At 36.5% G+C, this 19,724-nt stretch overlaps 1 protein-coding gene across 40 annotated transcripts in view; it reads left to right on the top strand.

Annotated features, from left to right (window-relative positions):
• The window catches only part of CAMK2D (calcium/calmodulin dependent protein kinase II delta), a 319,411-nt gene that overhangs the window by 236,971 nt on the left and 62,716 nt on the right, over positions 1 to 19,724 (top strand). For all 40 annotated transcript variants that reach the window (XM_055274745.2, XM_055274780.2, XM_055274766.2 and 37 more), the window contains exons 9-12: positions 12,793 to 12,887; positions 15,291 to 15,413; positions 16,568 to 16,651; positions 17,111 to 17,153. In XM_055274745.2, coding sequence (XP_055130720.1) covers positions 12,793 to 12,887; positions 15,291 to 15,413; positions 16,568 to 16,651; positions 17,111 to 17,153 — 345 coding nt within the window. The remainder of the gene's footprint in view (positions 1 to 12,792; positions 12,888 to 15,290; positions 15,414 to 16,567; positions 16,652 to 17,110; positions 17,154 to 19,724) is intronic.

Genomic DNA, 19,724 nt, shown 5'->3' on the forward strand with positions numbered 1-19,724 from the left:
TGTATAAATACTACAAAATCTGAAAAAATCCAAAATCTGAAACATTTCTGGTCCTTAACATTTTGGATAAGGGATACTCACCCTGTAATATCTTTTAAATTTGAAGTTGATATTCTCTAGTGATCAACTTAGAGTAGAAGTTCTCAAACCTCAGTCTACAACAAGATTACATGGACAGCTGTTTAAAGGACAGATTGCTGTGTTTCTGATTCAATATATCTAGGATAGAAACTTTTACCTTTTTAACAAACTCTCAGGTGATGCTAATTCTGCTGTTTTCTGGAACACTTTGATAACAAGGATGTGGAGCATTGCTCCTAGTGGTTATATATTTATGCTGCTGTCTTCTCAATGGATCCAACCAGTACTTCCAATAAATATTATGTTTGCCCATGATACTTGGCAGAGTTTAAGAGTGAACTAGTAAATATTGGAAAATAATGAAATTGACCATCCTGTGGGGACAAAAGTCTGATTTAGGCCTCTATCAGCCAACTCAAATCAAAAACAGTATCCTATGCAGGCCCAAAGACATATAATGGGGAGGATTTTCACCCACAGTTTTTATAATGGAATTTTTATGTTTCAACATATGCTTTGAATATGTGAAAGACTGAAAGAATACTGCAACATTACCCTACTAAGATTATCAACATAATCACCTAAATTCCTGATACTATGTCACTGCTACCAGCCTACAAGTAGATACCTAACTATCATAGTTTGGCTTTAGTGTGCTGCAGACAGATTTCAGTGCCTTTGGTGTTTGTCAGCAAGCTTGGAAAAAGTTGATTTAAAAAACTTTACTTGATTCTGAAAATAATTTTTTAGACTTGTTTTAGTTTAAAAAGTTAATAAATGCATCATCACTACTTTATAGTGATAGGCTATTCCTCACTATATTTCTTGTCAGCTTTACCTCTTTGGTAACAACTTGATGTTTGATCTTAAACTGATTGAATCTTGGGCTTTCAGAGTTACCTCCATGCCTGGGAAGGCAGTGGTAAAATAGGGCACTATATTTATAGTCTCAACCCCTGGGGTTCAGTCTTTACTTTTTACCTACTAACCCAGTCTCTTTAATATATCTGAGTTAGTTTCTTTACCTGTAAAATAGGAATATGTTACCCTCATTGAATTGTAGGAGGGTCAAATGCAGTGCACTTTAAAGGAAGACAATTGACAATTGCTACTTAATTAATGGGTAAGGTCTTAGGAATGCCCCAAGCTCTGTCTTCCTGCTATCTACCTGAGAGTATCTTCTAAGCATGAACTCTAAGGCATGAGCTCCAAAATGCCTTGAATTAGAGCATTGTCACAAAATATCTTTGTTCAAATCTAAATGTTAATGGAAGATATCTCAGATATTTTCCTTGCAATAAATCAGCTCCCAGCATACATAGATCTGTTTCTGCTGATGAATTTAAAAAGCAACAGAGTGGCCTGAGACTCAGGCAGACACAGACAGGTTTTGTGAAGGATACAATCATATTTTTTTAAGTATTTTTAAAACATACTTTATCAAGCTATTTTTGTAAAGATAGGGGGTTGTAGCTAAAACGCTGCATTTGGACCTTGAACACTAGAGGGATAGTGTGGCATACAATAATCAGTAACCAAGGGAAGCAGGACTCAGCATAAGGGACATTTCATACTCTTTCTTTGCCTACTTCATCGAAGGCCTTTTCCAGCCTCTTCTGCCTTTGTGTTTATCTCTCCTTGTTTTCCTAGTTTCCTTCCCATTTTCTACTTTTTTTTCTTCATCCCTCCTGTTTACTTCATAGGTAGGAGGCAGTATGTGTAGTGGTTAAGAGAACACACTTAGCTTCTCAGTTCACTTGCTGTATGACATGGCACAAATTCTTTAGTCCCTGTGTCTCAGTTCCCTCCTAGAAATGGAGATCATCAAAGTTCTTGCTTCATGGGACTGCAGAGAGGATTTTTTAAATACAGTAAGTGATCGTTATCATTGCTATTATTATACAAAGTCTTTATTTATAAATGAAGTTTCTAGATAACTGATATATGCATCATAGTAGACTTAAAAACAAAGTGTATTATATAACTCAGCATTATCGGCATGATTATCGGTAGAATGCCCTCATCTGATGACCTGAATACCAAATTCTCTCCCTCCCTCTCTCTGCTTTCTTTCTTTACTTTTAAATAATTTTCCTTTGTTTTATTTTGTAAAAGGTGTTATTATGGACAGATTTCACAGCTTCTGAATCATATTTTACTCTGCCAAAGAATTTAAATAAATTACTCATTTGTTCTTATATCGAAAACATTTTTTCATGTTTCAAATGTGTCACCATAAAAAATGATAGACAAGTGAGGTGACAGGTGAGTTAGCTCTATTTAATTATGCCACATTGTATATCTGTAAATATCAAAACATCATATTATACCCCATAAATGTATTCAATCATAATTTGTCAATCCAAAAAAATTAAGAATTTTTTGAAAATTTAAAACATTTTTTGTAATGTATAAGTTTTATTGATGTTGAAGAATATCAGATCCACTAAAAAGAAACCCATAAAGCTAATAGTTTATGCTAGGGATTGTTCTCTGGCTGTGCAGAAGAATCAATGATGAAGCATATACAGGCAAACCTCAGAGATATTATGGGTTTAATTTCTGGTCTCACAATAGAACAAATATCAAAAGAAAGTGAGTCACACAAATTGTTTGGTTTCCCAGTACATATAGAAGTTATGTTTACACTGTACTATAGTCTCTTAAGCATTACGATAGCATTATGTCTAAATGCACATACCTTACCTAAAAAATACTTAAAATAGCCAGGCCCAGTGACTCACGCCTGTAATCTTTGCATTATGGGAGGCCAACACAGGAGGATCTTGAGTCCAAGAGTTTGAGACCAGCCTGGGCAACATAGGATGACCCATCTCTACAAAAAGAAAAAAGAAAAAAAAAACTACGTTGCTAAAATATCACCATCATCATCTGAGCCTTCAGCAAGTTGCAATATTTTTGCTGGTGAAGGGTCTTGCCTCAGTGTTGATGGCTGTTGACTTATCAGGATCGTTGTTGCTAAAGGCTGGGGAAGCTGTGATAATTTCTGAAAAGAAGACAACAATGAAGTTTGCCACATCAGTTAACTCTTCCTTTCATGAAATATTGCAGTACTCACCAAAATGTGACACAGAGACACGAAGTGAACCCAAGTTGTTAAGAAAATGGCACCACAGACTTTCTCAATGCAGGGTTACCATAAACCTTCAGTGTGTAAAAAATGCAATATTTGCAAAGTACAGTTAAAAAAAAAACAAAAAGCACAATAAGACAACATATGCCTTTATATCAAAATGCCCAGGTCCTGCATGGGCCTCTGCTTTAGTGGATCTGTGGTAAACACAGGCAACTGCATTTTTAATAACCTATGATGTATTTTCAGAGTTTGGATTCACTGTCTTAGACTCACAAAACACACTATGTTCAATTTTAATATTACTTTGGAATATTTGGTTTTACGTGGATTGTCTGAGTACATTTCTGTAATACAGTTCATATATCTAATCTTTTAAAATAATGGAATATCTTATAATAGTGAGTTTTCATATCTGTGAAATGTGAGAGAACTTATAAGGTAGAAGCTCTAACTTTCTTGTCTGGAAGAGGGAAAAAGGATAGGTAGAGAGTAGTTTCCATCTTTGTTTTCTAAACTATATAACATATTTTTAGGTGTTAAGCAAATATTAGATACTACGTACACATGTGCATACATGCGCGCACACACACACACAGATATCAAGAATGACTCTTTAGAAACTCATAGCCATAGGGCATCTCAGAGATTTTTAACCCCAATTTTGCCACCTTTCACCTTGCTATATTGTATCCTTTCTTCACATAATATTATGCAAACAGCCAAATTCTTTTGTGATGAGTCATGCCCCAGTTGGAGCATGTATGTGCCACCAATTTCTATTTCTTTAGAGACTGTGTGGACCCTTTGTCTAGAAATGCACTTGAGATCACACAGCTATGAAAATGTCTTAAGTGTTCTAATATCACATGTTTAGGGGAAATGACTCCCACTAGAACATTATAATATATTCTTTTGTTACATGTCTTGGTCATTGTTGTGGGATTTGGAATTGTTTTACCATTTTATTATATATCACCTTACTCATGTGACATGAAAGTGACATTAATTCACTTTATTTGTAAGATGATGTACCCTTACTCATCACCATTGTAATCACCACCACAGCGATGGACACACTATTTGGTTGCTTTTAGGTTGTGGCTTGTCCTGAGGGAAACTCTTTTTCAGCCATTCATTAGCACTGTCTCTTGCCAATTAAGTAGTGACTTATTTTCAAGAGTAGACACTGGGTTGAGTGGTAAAAAATGACACTACTCAGAAAACAAAAGAAATGCAAAACAAGCCATTTAGCAGAAAGGCAGCTAGCCTTCTATATGAATTAAGCTCTGAACCGTCATTACAGCAGAGCAGAGTGAAGCAGGGCATTGGTATAATGACTAAAACAAGCCTGTACATTATTTTTATTAGAATCATGCAATTATCTGCACACAGGAAATATCGAATTCCAACATTACCTTGCTTTTGTGATCTCACACAGAGTATGGTCTGACCTGTACTGTCTCTTTGGAAGCAACTAGTCCATTACTGGAAAGCAAATAATAAACATTAATGAAGCAAGACCATAGCCTTGTGTTCTGCCATTAACAGCAGTAAATTGATTTTTATGACTTAATTGTATGTATAACTGCTTCCATAATTTCCTAATGGGATGAGGAAATGTTTGTAGATATCACTGGATCACAAATTTCTAACAGAGCTTCTTCTACAATTTGGCCTAAAAATAAATAAATAAATGCAAGCCGATAACATAGGTCTCTCCCACACCCTATGTACATATGTGTTGTCTTGCTACTTTTCTACCTTACTTAGGTATCACTCTCAACAGTTATGAGTGATAATAAATTAGTGGCTGTCACAAATGTACCTTGACTTTGGACAAACCTTGGGAATTTTGTGGAATATGTTTCTTCTTTTCTTGTGTGGTGAATTTAGGTTCAGCAATGATGTGTTTTTTGGGGTTTAACCTTTTCGTATTTCAGCTGGGGTAAGTCATTATCAGGTACTTTAATCATTTTGAAATCACAAGCCTACTAGATATTCTGTTGCTATTACCAGTTCTGAGATTACCTTACACTTGGCCAATCACAGATAGGCCTCCAAATTAGAGGCCTTCTGCCTTCATCCATTATTACCCGCATCTCCAACAGTCTTCAGTTCATGGAGCCTTACTCCCAATCATAGTCTTTACCAATATTCTCTTACTCTGAACTTACACACTGTCTTAAATTTCTCTACATTTACTATGTCTGGTTTCCCTGACTTGGTGTTTTTCAAACTGTGAACCACAAACCACATGGTTCATTCAGAATGACCTAAAGTGCAGCCTCCTGAGATCTACCTCAGGACCATTGAATCAGATTCTCTGGGGTCACAGGATCCAGCAATCCCACTTCTGGTTATATATCCAAAATAATTGAAAGCAGCACCTTGAAGAAATATTTGTACACCTATGATCATGGTAATGCTATTCACAACAACCAAGAGGTAGAAGCAACCCAAATGTCCATTGACAGATAAATAGCTTAAACAAAATGTGGTTTATACATGTAATTGTATATTATACAACCTTAAAAAAGAAGGAAATTCTGTCACATGCTACAACATGGATGAACCCCAAGGACATTATGCTAAGCAAAATAAGCCAGTTACAAAAGCACAAATATTATATGATTCTACTCATGTGAAGTATTAAAACAGTCACTTTCATAGAAACAGAAAATAGAAAGGTGATTACCAAGAACTAGAGAGAAAGAGAAAATTAGTGTTTCATGTATATAGAGTTTCAGTGTTAAAAAATGAAAACAAACTGGAGATCTGTTTCATGACAGTGTAAATGTACTTAGTACTACAAAACTGTTCACTTAAAAATTGTACATCTGGGCCGGGCGCAGTGGCTCACACTTGTAATCCCAGCACTTTGGGAGGCCGAGGCAGGTGGATCACGAGGTCAGGAGATCGAGACCACGGTGAAACCCCGTCTCTACTAAAAATACAAAAAATTAGCCAGGCGTGGTGGCGGGCGCCTGTAGTCCCAGCTACTCGGAGAGGCTGAGGCAGGAGAATGGCGTGAACCCGGGAGGCGGAGCTTGCAGTGAGCCGAGATCGCACCACTGCACTCCAGCCTGGGTGAGAAAGCGAGACTCCGTCTCAAAAAAAAAAAAAAAATTGTACATCTGGCTGGGCATGGTGGCTGATGCCTGTAAGCCCAACACTTGGGGAGGCCAAGGTGGGAGAATCACTTGAGCTCAGGAGTTTGAGACCAGCTTAGGTAACATATAGTCTGACCCTACCTCTACAAAAACAGAAAAAATCAGCTGGGCGTGGTAGCGCACATCTGTAGTCCTAGCTACTCTGCTCGAGAGGCTGAGCCCAGGAAGATCACTTGAGACAGGGAAGTTGAGGCTGCAGTGAGCCATGATCATACCACTGCACTTCAGCCTGGGTGAAAAAGAATGAGACCCTGTCTTTAAAAAACAAAACAAAACAAACAAAAAAAAGATCTATTTTATGTACTATTTATTTATTTAGAGACAGGGTCTGGCTCTGTTGCCCAAGCTGGAGTGCAGTGGCACCATCTTAGCTCACTGCAACCTCCACCTCCCAGGCACAAGTTATCCTCCTGCCTTAGCCTCCCCTGTAGCGGGGACTACAGGGGCACACCACCACACCCTGCTAATTTTTTACTTTTTGTAGAGACAGGATTTTGCCATGTTGCTCAGGCTTGTCTCAAACTCCTGAGCTCAAGCAGTCTGCCCACTTTGGCCTCCCAAAGTGCTGGGATTGCAAGTGTGTGGAACCTTTTTTTATGTATAATTTAAAGTCACTGTGCGGGACCTTTTTTATGTACAATTTAATGTCGTGTTTAAATTTAATGTTAGGTATTTTTAGCATAATTTTTAAAAAAAAGATTCACTGAGGTGAGGCTCAGGAATTTGCATTTTAACAAGCTCGCCAGGTGATGCTGATGCAACACCAAAACTAAGCACTACTACTATAGCTAATTTCAGATTCCTTTAGGAGAGCAGTTTCTAAGATTATTCCAGGATATGTCAGAGGTTGCAAACAGGTGAAGTCTTAGTTCAGGCTGCTATAACAAAGTCACATAGACTGGGTGGCTTATAAACAATGAAATTTCTTTCTCATAGTTCTGGAAGCTGGAAGTCTGTGATCAGGGAGCCACCATAGTCAGGTCAGGTTTTGGTGAGGGCGCTCTTCAGGGTTACAGACTGCCAACTTTTTGTTGTATCCTCACATGGTAGTTAAGAGAGCTAGCTAGCTGTCTGCCATCTTCTTAAAAGGGTGCTGTTCCTGTTCATGAGGGACCTATCCTCATGAACTAATTATCTCCCAAAGGCCCCACCACACCAAATACCATCACATTGGGATTTGGATGTCAACATATGAATTTTGAGAGCCGTACAAACATTCTGTCCATTGCAGGCGGTCTGCTGTCTTAGTCAGACATATGGACATTTTATTCTTATGAGCGTTGACATTAATTATTTATCTTTATAATTTATTAGCAAGTAATTTCTAAAAACTGTCAGTTTCTTGCTTCTTTAAAATAATCAAAAGAACAAGTGATGCAATGCTTTTGCTCTTATATAGTAGTTGTACCTGTCAGACACATAAACACAGCAGCCCTCTTGGTGACTACCCCACCCCATACACAGTACAGGTGCAGGCCTTCATCCCTGCCTGCTGCTAGAAGGCCTGTCAGTTTGCCACTCCTACTACATGGCATAGATAGTTTCCATCCTCTGAAACATGCCTTCCTATCTTGCTGGCATTGATCTTCTAGCTCTTTGTTCTACCCTTCGTTGGCCATTTAGGTCACAGAGTGTTAGTTGAGCACTTTCTCTACTTGAAATGTATGATGATTTTCCATTAATCATATTACAGCAAGGTAAGAGAGAGCCATACTTATCAATCATGTAATGAATTGTGTATTTCCAAGTTCCACATGCATTTTGCTTGTAAGTTTATAAAGTACCCCTTTATTTACTTAGAATATTCAGCAACTGTCTTAGATTCTTCCATTAACTTCCCACTATCTTCTCAGAGTTCTCCAACATTCCTTCTTCATCTCTCCTTTTGTAAGAATAGCATTTAGAATGTTTAATTATTAACAAGATTATAGGTTTAACAACTTTTTTAACATTAACTTTTATTAAAATCAATTTTGAATGTTCTTGATGATGTAGTCTTTCTACCTAATCGTAATCAGCGCTTCTCAAAAGTCTTATTAACCGGACATCTCTAGCATCTCCCAAGCACAAATATATACATAAGATAAGGAAAACTAGTTTTAATATCTATCTGTATATGGAACCAACTCTATCAAAAATAGTTTTAACTGTTTGTCATGGAAAATGTGAAACATAAAATGGAGAGAATACTATAATAAACTGATGGCTAATCTTATTTCATCTATTTCCTCCCTTTCACTTCCCACTCCAATATTATCTTAACCAAATTCAAACATTGTATCAATACATCTATAAATATTTTAAAGTATGTCTCTAAAAGGACTCTAAATATGACAGTAATATTAGTTTTAAAACTTTAATAATTATTGCTTAGTAGCATCAAAATATCTAGTCATTTTCCTATTTATCCTCTCCTGTCATAATCTTATTTGGTCTCTTAGATCTCTTAGTCATTCTTAATTTGTAAGTTTTGCTCCATTCTCTCTCCTCTCTCCTTATATCTTGATTTATTTTTTCAAAGAAACCTGTAGCTCCAAGACAGCACGTGTAAGTGCTCAATCTTGGTCTCTAGATACTATTTACCATTAAAAGGAACTGGAACTTTCTGTAGTAGCAGCTGATTTCAAGTTTAGAACAGAAAAAAAGCAAGATGATCCAGGAGCATCTTGTCATACCACAAAGAAAAACTATTAAGGACCACAGAGTTTATATTAACAGATGCAGGAGCCACCTTGAGGAGGCTGGCACTAGCCAAAGATGGGGCAATTGAGAACCAATAAGAAAAATACCATAATAGATTGAAATACATCAAGTAAGTTTAAATCCAGGAATTGATAATGATAATCAAAATTCAACAGAAGTCCTAACCTTCGGGGGATGTTAGGGAGCCAATGCGTTATTTTAAAAACTGGCTAGTAAAGAGGAAAATAAATAAATAATATCCTGTCTTTCCTATATGAACTGTATCTTAGGCCAACCAAGTGGATAAGGAGCAAGAGTTTCTTAGTCTAAAGAAAGCATGATATAATTAGAGTATCATCATTTTGTTTGTTTGTGAGTCTCACTCTGTTGCCCAGGCTGGAATGCAGTGATGTGATCATGGTTCACTGCAGCCTCGAACTCCTGGGCTCAAGTGATCGTCCCACCTCGGCCTCCCACATAGCTGGGACTGGCTGTGCATGCCACCACACCTGGCTAAGTTTTTCTGTTTTTGGAAGAGACAGGGTCTTGCTATGTTGGCTAGGCTAGTCTTGAACTCCTGGGCTCAAGTGATCCTCCTACATCAGCCTCCCAAAGTGCTGGGATTACAGGTGTGAGCCACCATGCCTAGCCATCATTATTTTGCAACCCCAGTAAAATTATGTAGTCAGTAATCATCAAAGGCTGCTAGTGTCATGAGAGACACCCAATATTTTGAGGTCACATCATCACCCCTCAAGTGTTCTTGCAAAAAAAAAAAAAAAAAAAAGACTTCTTCATTGACTTGTAATGATTTTAGTACTTTAGGTATATTGGCAAAGAAAAAGAGCTAGAAATTTTTTTCCTTTCTGTTTTCTCTGACATAGAAAAAAAGGTAAAATTTAGGTTTATTAAAAAAAGGGTAAGTTGGGCTTACTCATGAGGCAAGAACTCTCAATTAGAACAACAAACACTTTTATTATATTTTATTTTGTTTTATTTCATTTTATTTTTATTTTTTTAGATAGTCACAAGACTCTGTCACCCAGGCTGGTAGAATTCAGTGGCACGACCTTGGCTTACTGCAACCTCCACCTCCTCAGTTGAAGCGATTCTCCTGCCTCAGCCTGCCGAGTAGCTGAGACTAAAAGCATGTGCCACCATGCCCGGTTAATTTTTTTGTATTTTTAGGAGAGACAGAGTTTCACCATGTTGGCCAGGCTGGTCTTGATCGCCTGACCTCAGGTGATTTGCCCGTTTTGGCCTCCCAAAGTGCTTGGATTACAGGTGTGAGCCACCACGCCCAGCCTAGAACAACAAACACTTTTAAAATAGGCGTTTGTTTAGAGGACCTAGCTAAAGGAAAAAGTAGCTGCAAGGAACATTTAAGATAGGACCAAATGGACATCTTTGCTAGTATGTCAAGCTCTCTCAGTTAGACAACACAAAGTTGTAAATTTTATATTACCATTCCTACTAAAGTTCATAGATAAAGAAAAAGTGGCTGCAGGGAATATTTAGAGCATCATTATGTCTGTCCTGCTTGTGGTTGAAACAGTTACTTAACCTCTCAGCCTGTTTCTTCATCTATAATATAATGCAGATAATAACAATATCTACCTCATAGCATTATACAAGGATTAAATGAGATAATGCATTAAAGCACACATAACTCTGAATAAATGTTATCTACAATAAAATTTATTAATATTACATTATTCTTATGCCATGAGTCTCATACTTGTTCTATATGTTCAGAAAACAGAACTACAAAATAGCATAACTCAGAAAGGTTTTAGATGCTTGTTTAATAATCAAGTTGAAGTAAACTTACAAAACAGTGTTTATTTAAATAGGCATTGACAATTTCACATCAGGCTAGTCAATAGCACCTGTAATTTTTTTTTTTTTAAGTCTTTGGGCCTAAAAGTGTTTTTTTTTCATCTTCACATTTATGCTATTATCTTATTTAAAGTACATGTTTTTGTAAACACTCTTCCCTCAAACAACTAAATTGTGGGCATCTATTACATATTGGCTGCTTTTCTCATGGAATGAGCCCTCTGTGAGCTTCCTCTTCCCCGAGAAGCACCGCATCAACTGTCAACTGCAGACATAATTCATAAGGACAGACAGCCTATGTTGAGAATGTTAAATGTCTCAGTTGAGCCACTGTTTTATAATTTTATAACAGCCTAATTCCAGATGTGTATTAGGAAAATGTTCATATTCAATGGAAACTATCACTATTACAAAGCAAATTTTCTTGTTAACCTCCTGGAACCTTATGTAGCAGAGGGCTAAAACTACTCAGGTACAGCTTTTTTTCTACTTGCCTCCTGAGAACACAAACACTCATCATCATCATTACTATCATCATTTTCATTAGATGCATGGAAAAATTATTTTTATGTCATGAAGGTGAGGTACCAATATACTGTGGTTTTCTTCATGGTCTTTTTTTTTTCCTTAAGAATGTTGTTTAAAATTTTTTATCCTTGTATTGATTCACATGACTTGAAAAATCTGCTTATGAACTGTATCTTCCTGAAGCAGGCTATAAAATTCTAAGATGATTAAACCATTGCTTAAAAACCATTTCAGCTGCAACAGTGTCTATTGTATAAAGATGTCCAGACTGGTGGACAGGAACAGGGATAGATCTCCTGGGTACAGAGACCAAAGAGACCACCTTGGATAAGGGAAAAAATAAGTCTCAGAGTACACCTGGCAAAGTGTCACCTGTCTTACTCTTCTTTCTCAGGTTTCCCAGGCTTAAGGAAACATAGCAAGAAAAAAGCAAACAGGAGAGGTCAGAGGAATGACTGCCTTCCTCCAGAATAATGAGCTAGGAAAGAAACCAAAGGCCTTAAGCAAGGCAATAAAATATGCGAAAAGTGGCAGGAGAGATATTTGATGACAGAGAAGACCATTGTATCAAAACAATCTCAGACATTTAGACTGCAGATATGATTTCAGGGAAATTTAAAAACTGTGAATACAGAATTTTATTTAATTTTAAAAGTTAAATTAGATGGTGATTAATTTATAAATAATTATGTTTGTGAAAAATTTTAGCAAATTTTATTACAGCCATGTGTTTATTGTTATTATTACTTTGAATTTTCTGTGGGACTTCTCCCTTCTCTTCCTTTTCCCTCTCCCATAATATATATTCTTCTGTAGTCTTGGTTTAGTTGTTTGAGAAGGTTTGAAGTTTTTGAAGACTAAGATTACTGAAAAGAAAAGGGTTTTATCTCTATGGGGTACCCACATTTGCAGGGACTCTGGTTATTTAGAATGTGAATTTATAACCAGGATACCATTACTCAACAAAATGTCCCAATTACCATCAAAACAAGTATGAGGAAATAAAAAACATGCTTAGTTTTTAAACTTCAACCTCACAGTGACTAAAATCATAGTCTCTATATAGATAAGAATGCAGGAAGACCCTATAAAGACAAGAGTTCAGGGAGGCCAAAGAATGTTGCCCTAAATGAATGTTGCCCTGCCATACCTCTTTAGAATTCTTTGATGCATGCATTGACTGACACATTGTCAGAGTTCTGGAGCATAGGAGGAGAAGCATTCACCCTCCAGAGACTGCTCTAGACTCGATCATAACACGTCTCTCTGAAGTTTTCCTACAATCTAGTTTTCTCTGTTTTAACAACTATGGCTTAATATCATTGTGGATCAGCCACATTTAATTTATTGTTGTCTATATGACTTAAATTGTGTTAACATTATATTCTCCTCCAGGTGTCATTCTCTATATTCTACTTGTTGGGTATCCACCCTTCTGGGATGAAGACCAACACAGACTTTATCAGCAGATCAAGGCTGGAGCTTATGATGTATGTAATAACTATTTATATCACTTTAGATGAAGGTTTGTCTTTTCCTTGTTGACCAAGAGCCAGATCTTTTCATTTTTCTTTTAACCATAATTTTACCACTTTCTCATATTATTTCCCTCTCTCTTAAGCAAAGGGAGAAAGAAATGCAGCATATGTATTCAGTTTATGTTTCCTTTTAACTCACTGTCTCCTAAGATTGAAAGAAAAGCCATGTGAAGTCTCTGAGGAAGAACTTTGTCAAAATATTTGGATCTTAGTGCATTTTAAAAACATAAAAATTAAAATATTTCTGCTATAGAAATGATTATTGCCTATTTAGTTGAATTATATTCTCAAATATCTATCACATAATTTTGCGTTATATACCAACAATACTTTGCTGTGATCACATATCAAATAGAACATTATCCCACTATACCAGTCTCTGGGTCTTGTTTTTTGTTTTTGTACTGTTTGGGATACTATGCAAGCTTTCATTTGAAGAGTGAGTTTCACAATTGAAAAATTTGAAAATCATAATTCTAATATATTTAATTTATAATTAAAATATTTGAAAGTAGATATATATATATACATTCATAAATTAAGTTCAGAATCTGAAGAGGAAGGCTTTATCTACTTTCTCTTTATGGCTTAACTTTGTGTTTATGATATAATTTGCTCTCCTTTGATACATATTCTTGTAAATATGATTTACCACTTTCTCTGGTTTCCCCTCATACAGCCCTATGGAAATCCATGTGCAGGGTCTGGGCATGCTTTCCATGTGTTATTAAGTAGAGTAACTACGTAGTAGCAATTTTAAGTTCACCTTTTGTGCACAAATTGAAAGCTCAATGTGAAAGTGAGAGGAGAAAATATAAAATGTCTGTATTATATTCTGTCATGTCTCATGAACTCTTCAGTGCATTTCTGATAAAATTTTCTATTTAGATGGATGTGTGTGTGTCAGTTAGCAAGAATTTAAAATGTATATTCTTTGAATTTCGAATCATTGCATTATTCCTAGACTAGTAATTGGAACAAATTATTATTTACATGGCAACAGCTAGCACATTCACCATCTTTACAGACTAGAACCAGCCCCTCTCTGTGCAGACATAGCCCTGAAAATGCACTCCTTGGTATACATAGAGGAATGCTTTCATGAAAATTAGAGAACTGAGGAAAATGTTCACCTTTCTTCATGCTGAACCTACCCCTCATTTGCTATCAGAAGACCTGTACAACATTAAGAAACAGCCTCGTGTGTTTCTTTAGTAGCTCCTAATAGTTAGCAAGCTTTTACAACTGCCAAAGATAAGCTTCAGGAATTAAAAAATGACAATTGTTAAGCTGGCAAAAGTTACAGGTATTAGAGTCAATATCATTTTTCTCATGCTTTCTTTTGCCAGTGAGTCACAAGTTCCCCATTTTAAAACTACTAAAAATAGACTAATTTAATTCCATGACACAGTGACAATGGCTTTGTTTTTCAAGATTGTCCATAAAAATTCATGAATTGGGAAAATAACCCGATATTCTATCATTTTGCAACTAATGTGGTATAAATTTCCCTTTGTCGTTGAAGGACAGTATTTCTTCTAAATATGCTAATCATATAAAAGTAAGTTAAGTAATTATCAGTACAAAAAATAACGTAAAGAAAGAAGTAGCTTTTTTTTTTTTTTGAGACGGAGTCTTGCTCTGTCACCCAGTCTGGAGTGCAGTGGCGTGATCTCGGCTCACTGCAAACTCTGCCTCCCGGGTTCACGCCATTCTCCTGCCTCAGCCTCTCTGAGTAGCTGGGACTACAGGTGCCCGCCACCACGCCCAGCTAATTTTTTTTATTTTTTTTTTTTTTAGTAGAGACAGGGTTTCACCGTGGTCTCGATCTCCTGACCTCGTGATCCGCCCGCCTCGGCCTCCCAAAGTGCTGGGATTACAAGTGTGAGCCACCGCGCCCGGCCAGAAGTAGCTTTTTTATATAGTCTTAATATATAAAGTATTAGTAATGGGAAGTTATAAGATTTGATTACTTTCATATACTTTGGTGAAATTTGTAATTGGGCAGATTAAACTTCTTGAAGCTCCTTGCTGAAGTTCCTGTAGTCTCAGATTCTTCTCACTACAGCACTCCAAGTAGCCATGGAGTATTAAAATGTATTTACCATATGTGATATGCAGCTCAGTACCTATGTTGGTCCCTTCTCAGATACTCTTTAATATATATAGTTGTCTACATAGAGGGGGAGAATAGATCTAAATGATTTTATTTATTTTAGATACAATTTAACTTATATAAAAAGTAAATTTATGAAGAAATTCACTACTTGAGGGAATGATTCATGTAGTTGACTCTTCCCTGTTTGATTGAGTGTGTCTATTTGTTAAACTTTTTATAAATTTATATTTTTGAAGTTTCCATCACCAGAATGGGACACGGTGACTCCTGAAGCCAAAGACCTCATCAATAAAATGCTTACTATCAACCCTGCCAAACGTATCACAGCCTCAGAGGCACTGAAGCACCCATGGATCTGTGTAAGTAAAACTTCTACAAAACTTCAAGAGCTAAAATAAAAAATAAGCTCTCTTTTAATATATTGTTTATGGAATTAAAATAGCTTTGCAAAAAAAGATGAAACTCAGAATAAATGAATTTTTGACTCGAGGTGTTTAAGAAAATGAATTTTATGATGGTGAAAAAATGCAGTTTTCAGTAGCAAAGTCTGAATTGCATAGATTCTTAAATAAATATTGCTTGCAGTAACAAAAGGAATGAATATTCTCCATATCAATTATTGACAATACTCATGAACAAGGTTAAGAAAATAACACCAAAATTAAATGTGTCCCAGAAGAAAAGATTGAACAAAGTTCAATTATTTATCATTAGGCAACTTTAGAAACAAGTGTGAACTTTGGCAGGTGAGAGTAGAGTTTTAGTGGCATAGAAGAATGGCCATAGTAGTCTGAATATATTTTAGAAATATTAATAAAAATAGTGTGAAATTTGAGGGGGATCTGGAGACTTAAGTAAATTTCTGAATGTGTCAAATGCTAAGGTGATAAATGTGTCACTAAGTAAATGAAAAGCAGCCCAATCGAAATGTGATTGAAGACATTAAAATAAAGATAATTTGAGAAATTATTAATATTCATTACTATACTTTCTGCTTTTGTTCTGTTTTGTTTTGAGACAGAGTCTTGCTCTTACCGCCCAGGCTGGAGTGCTATGGCACGATCTTGGCTCACTGCAATCTCCGCCTCCCAGGTTCAAGCAATTCTCCTGTCTCAGCCTCCCGAGTAGCTGGGATTACAGGTGCCCACCACCACGCCCAGCTAATTTTTGTATTTTTAGTAGAGATAGAGTTTCGCCATGTTGGCCAGGCTGGTCTCGAACTCCTGACCTCGTGATCCGCCCGCCTCAGCCTCCCAAAGTGCTGGAATTACAGGCATGAGCCACCGCCTCGGCCCATTTCTATACTTTCTATACATCAGTGTTGCATCTTGGTCACAAGTAGTCTTGGCAAAACCAAAATTTTATTTTTAGGTAACTTTGGCAATTGAATACTTAGAAGTTGATCATGCAGGTGCAGCACCATTAATAAATATTTGATGAAGTCAGGGACATTATTATACTTAGTGTGTTTTAAATATTCTCAATTAAGTTACTTTTTATCCTCTTCTTCTAGCAACGTTCTACTGTTGCTTCCATGATGCACAGACAGGAGACTGTAGACTGCTTGAAGAAATTTAATGCTAGAAGAAAACTAAAGGTAAGAAATTTTACATTTTTGTGGGGAGGTAGATTTGACAGACTAAGAAGTGAAATACTGTGTGAGGAAAATAACTTCTAGCAGAGGCTTTCAATTATGTAGACCTCAGTACTCTCATTATTCTTTTTTGGGGTCTTGGGAAATGGAATATACACCAGAATCAAAACTATGGTGAAAAGCTAGAATCATCCTGGCAACACATGCTGTGGATCCTTCCTTCAGTGGAAAACAGCTGTGCAATTTGATAATCAGAATCTGGCCCGCACATGAGGGCCGTCCCAGCATCATGAGAGACAAAGGCCTTTGACTCTCAGGAAACCAAAAAACAAAAACAAACAATCAAAAATCCCCTAACTGAAAGTAGGGCCGGGAAAAGATTTGTTATCAAAGACTCTATATTTGTTAGGTCCAGGATTTGCATAGGCAACACTGACTTTTGTGTTCTAATTTTTTTCACAGGGTGCCATCTTAACAACTATGCTTGCTACAAGGAATTTCTCAGGTACATGCATTGAGAACTCTGCTTCTTATCCCTTGGTCTTCTTTTTAAGTAGTCTCTGCTTTTTTGTCTCTGGAATTTTAAAAATCTAATAATTAGAAAAGCCTCATTGTTCAGGGGTGGCAAATGTGTGGCACAGATTCCTTCTACACCTGTGGCTGCCATTAGCAGTCTACCTGGGTGCTGTCTGCTGCCGAGCCTCCGTGACTGCGCCCCTCACAAGAGTGCTTCTGGCAGCTCTGGCCACCAGTCAGTGCTGGTGCAGGACTAGCCTCATCTGTCAAATGCTGGGGTGTGCATGAGTTGTGGAAATAAATACTCTGTCATTTACAATCTCAGCGTTTCAAACCTAGAATTTATTACTGATATTTCATAAAGTAATAACTTTGAATAAGTTGTTTTTGGTCTCATTTTCATAGGGAATCCTAGTATGCAAGATTTTTAAAATAAGACCATTATTGGCCGGGCACGGTGGCTCACGCCTGTAATCCCAGCACTTTGGGAGGCCGAGGCAGGTGGATCACAAGGTCAAGAGATCGAGACCATCCTGGCCAACATGGTGAAACCCCGTCTCTACTAAAAATACAAAAATTAGCTGGGTGTGGTGGCGCGTGCCTGTAGTCCCAGCTACTTGGGAGGCTGAGGCAGGAGAATCACTTGAACCAGGGAGGTGGAGGTTGTAGTGAGCAGAGATCGCGCCACTGCACACCAGCCTGGCGACAGAGCGAGACTCCATCTCAAAAAAAAAAAAAAGACCATTATTGAGGAACCCAGTTCTCTTAGACCTAAGTTCATTCAAAAGTATAGTATTTTCTTGGTGTACTATAAAAGTGATTACAACTGTCAAAGGTATCTAACTCAAGAATTTACAGAGCACCTTGCACTCAGTACTATCAGAGCATAATAAATGTTCCTCAAAATGATTCCATGGTAAAAATAAGTAAGTTTGTTAAATAATAGGCTTAAAGAAGCCAAACCATTTCTTTACTGTAAGTGTCACTCTCTAAAAGTGGAGATAAAGTATATATTACTCCAAGAAATTACTTGAGTTTTGCAACCTCCTTCTTTGATAGATTATCTCAAAGGACCAGGTTCCCAAAAGTCAAATCTTGTTCAATGCTAAGCAGTCTTATGTAGGGGGGAAGGACTGGAGCAGCAATTAAGCTGCACTTGGTAACCTTTGGCCCTTTAGACTTGGAACACTTGTCAGTCAAAAATACTACCAGTTTAGATACGGTTTACAGTTTGATACGGTTTACAGTTTGATACGGTTTACAGTTTAGATATGGTTTACAGTTTGGATACGGTTTACATAACAGTGATCTGCAGCATCAAACTATCCAGCTATTTTTTCAATTCTTTATTTTCTGCTACATACTTAGCCTGGGTGTTATAGTGTTATCAGGTAATAATCCATCATATCATTATTAAATGCTCTTCAACCAATATCTAGTTATTATTTACAACTGCATTAAGTGGTCACCTTTCTCCCCACCTTTGCATTTTGTTACAAATAATGGGAAACCATAAGAGGCCTTTCAAAGGCTGTTAAAAAATAAGAACAGTAGTACAATGAATAATGCTACGAATTGAGGGACTGTGTTGGCCAGTTGTATGTATTTTGTCCAATTCGTTTAGTGTAATAATACCTTGTTGCTGCCTTTGTCAAGTTACCTGTTTCATAAACAGTTGATTAATATAGTTGACATTTGTATGGGTGAGTCAATGCCATCTAATTAAATATTAATTCATATATACGATATTCAAATAAACTTCAACGTGGCCCAGTAATTAGTGAATCATGAAAAGGTAGAGTGATTTATATAGCATAAATTGTTAAGGGCAAACTAACCCAAACTTTAAAAAATCTTCACATTTAAAATTGTACATTTTGTTGAAGTGTTAAATACATTCTTGGGCATAAGTTGGGCCTTTATTAATGTATGTACCCATATATAGAAGCTTTTTGTTTACCTCACAGTTTCCTTTTCATCATCATGTAAACTAAAAACTCATGACTAATATGTGAATTTTATATTGTTTCTGAATGTCTTAGCATGAAAAAGCAATTTTTTTATCCATCACTTCAAAATCCACTGAATAACATTAGACCCAGTTACAACATCTTGTACTTGATACTGCATTTTAGTTTTGAGTATTTTATTCATCCTATTTCATTGCCAAACATGCTCTTTAAAGTAATTTGTCCATATGTATATGGTTATAAAGTTGTTTTTATTTTTTCTTTTCTCCCTTTATGTGGAATGTATTTCTTGTGAGGTAAGGTGAATAGTAACCAAAAGGGACATTTCTGCATCTCCCAGGCCAAATCCCTGCTTACCCTGAATCATCGTCTTCTCTTTGCTTGCTATTGCAATTTCAATTATTCTGAGTTTGCTTTCTAACCTATTAACTGCCACAGGATTGATTTAATACTGCTTTTTAGCTCCAGGCAAACAATATAATAGCTAAGGCAACTATTTCTTACAATCTCAATTAATAATAAATTAATAGCTTTGTTGCTAAAGATTAATGAAGTTAACATTTTTGTATCTTTTAAGTAAATTTAAAAAT

Source organism: Symphalangus syndactylus, chromosome 4 (genome assembly GCF_028878055.3).
Source record: "Symphalangus syndactylus isolate Jambi chromosome 4, NHGRI_mSymSyn1-v2.1_pri, whole genome shotgun sequence".
NCBI classification, from domain to species: domain Eukaryota; kingdom Metazoa; phylum Chordata; class Mammalia; order Primates; family Hylobatidae; genus Symphalangus; species Symphalangus syndactylus.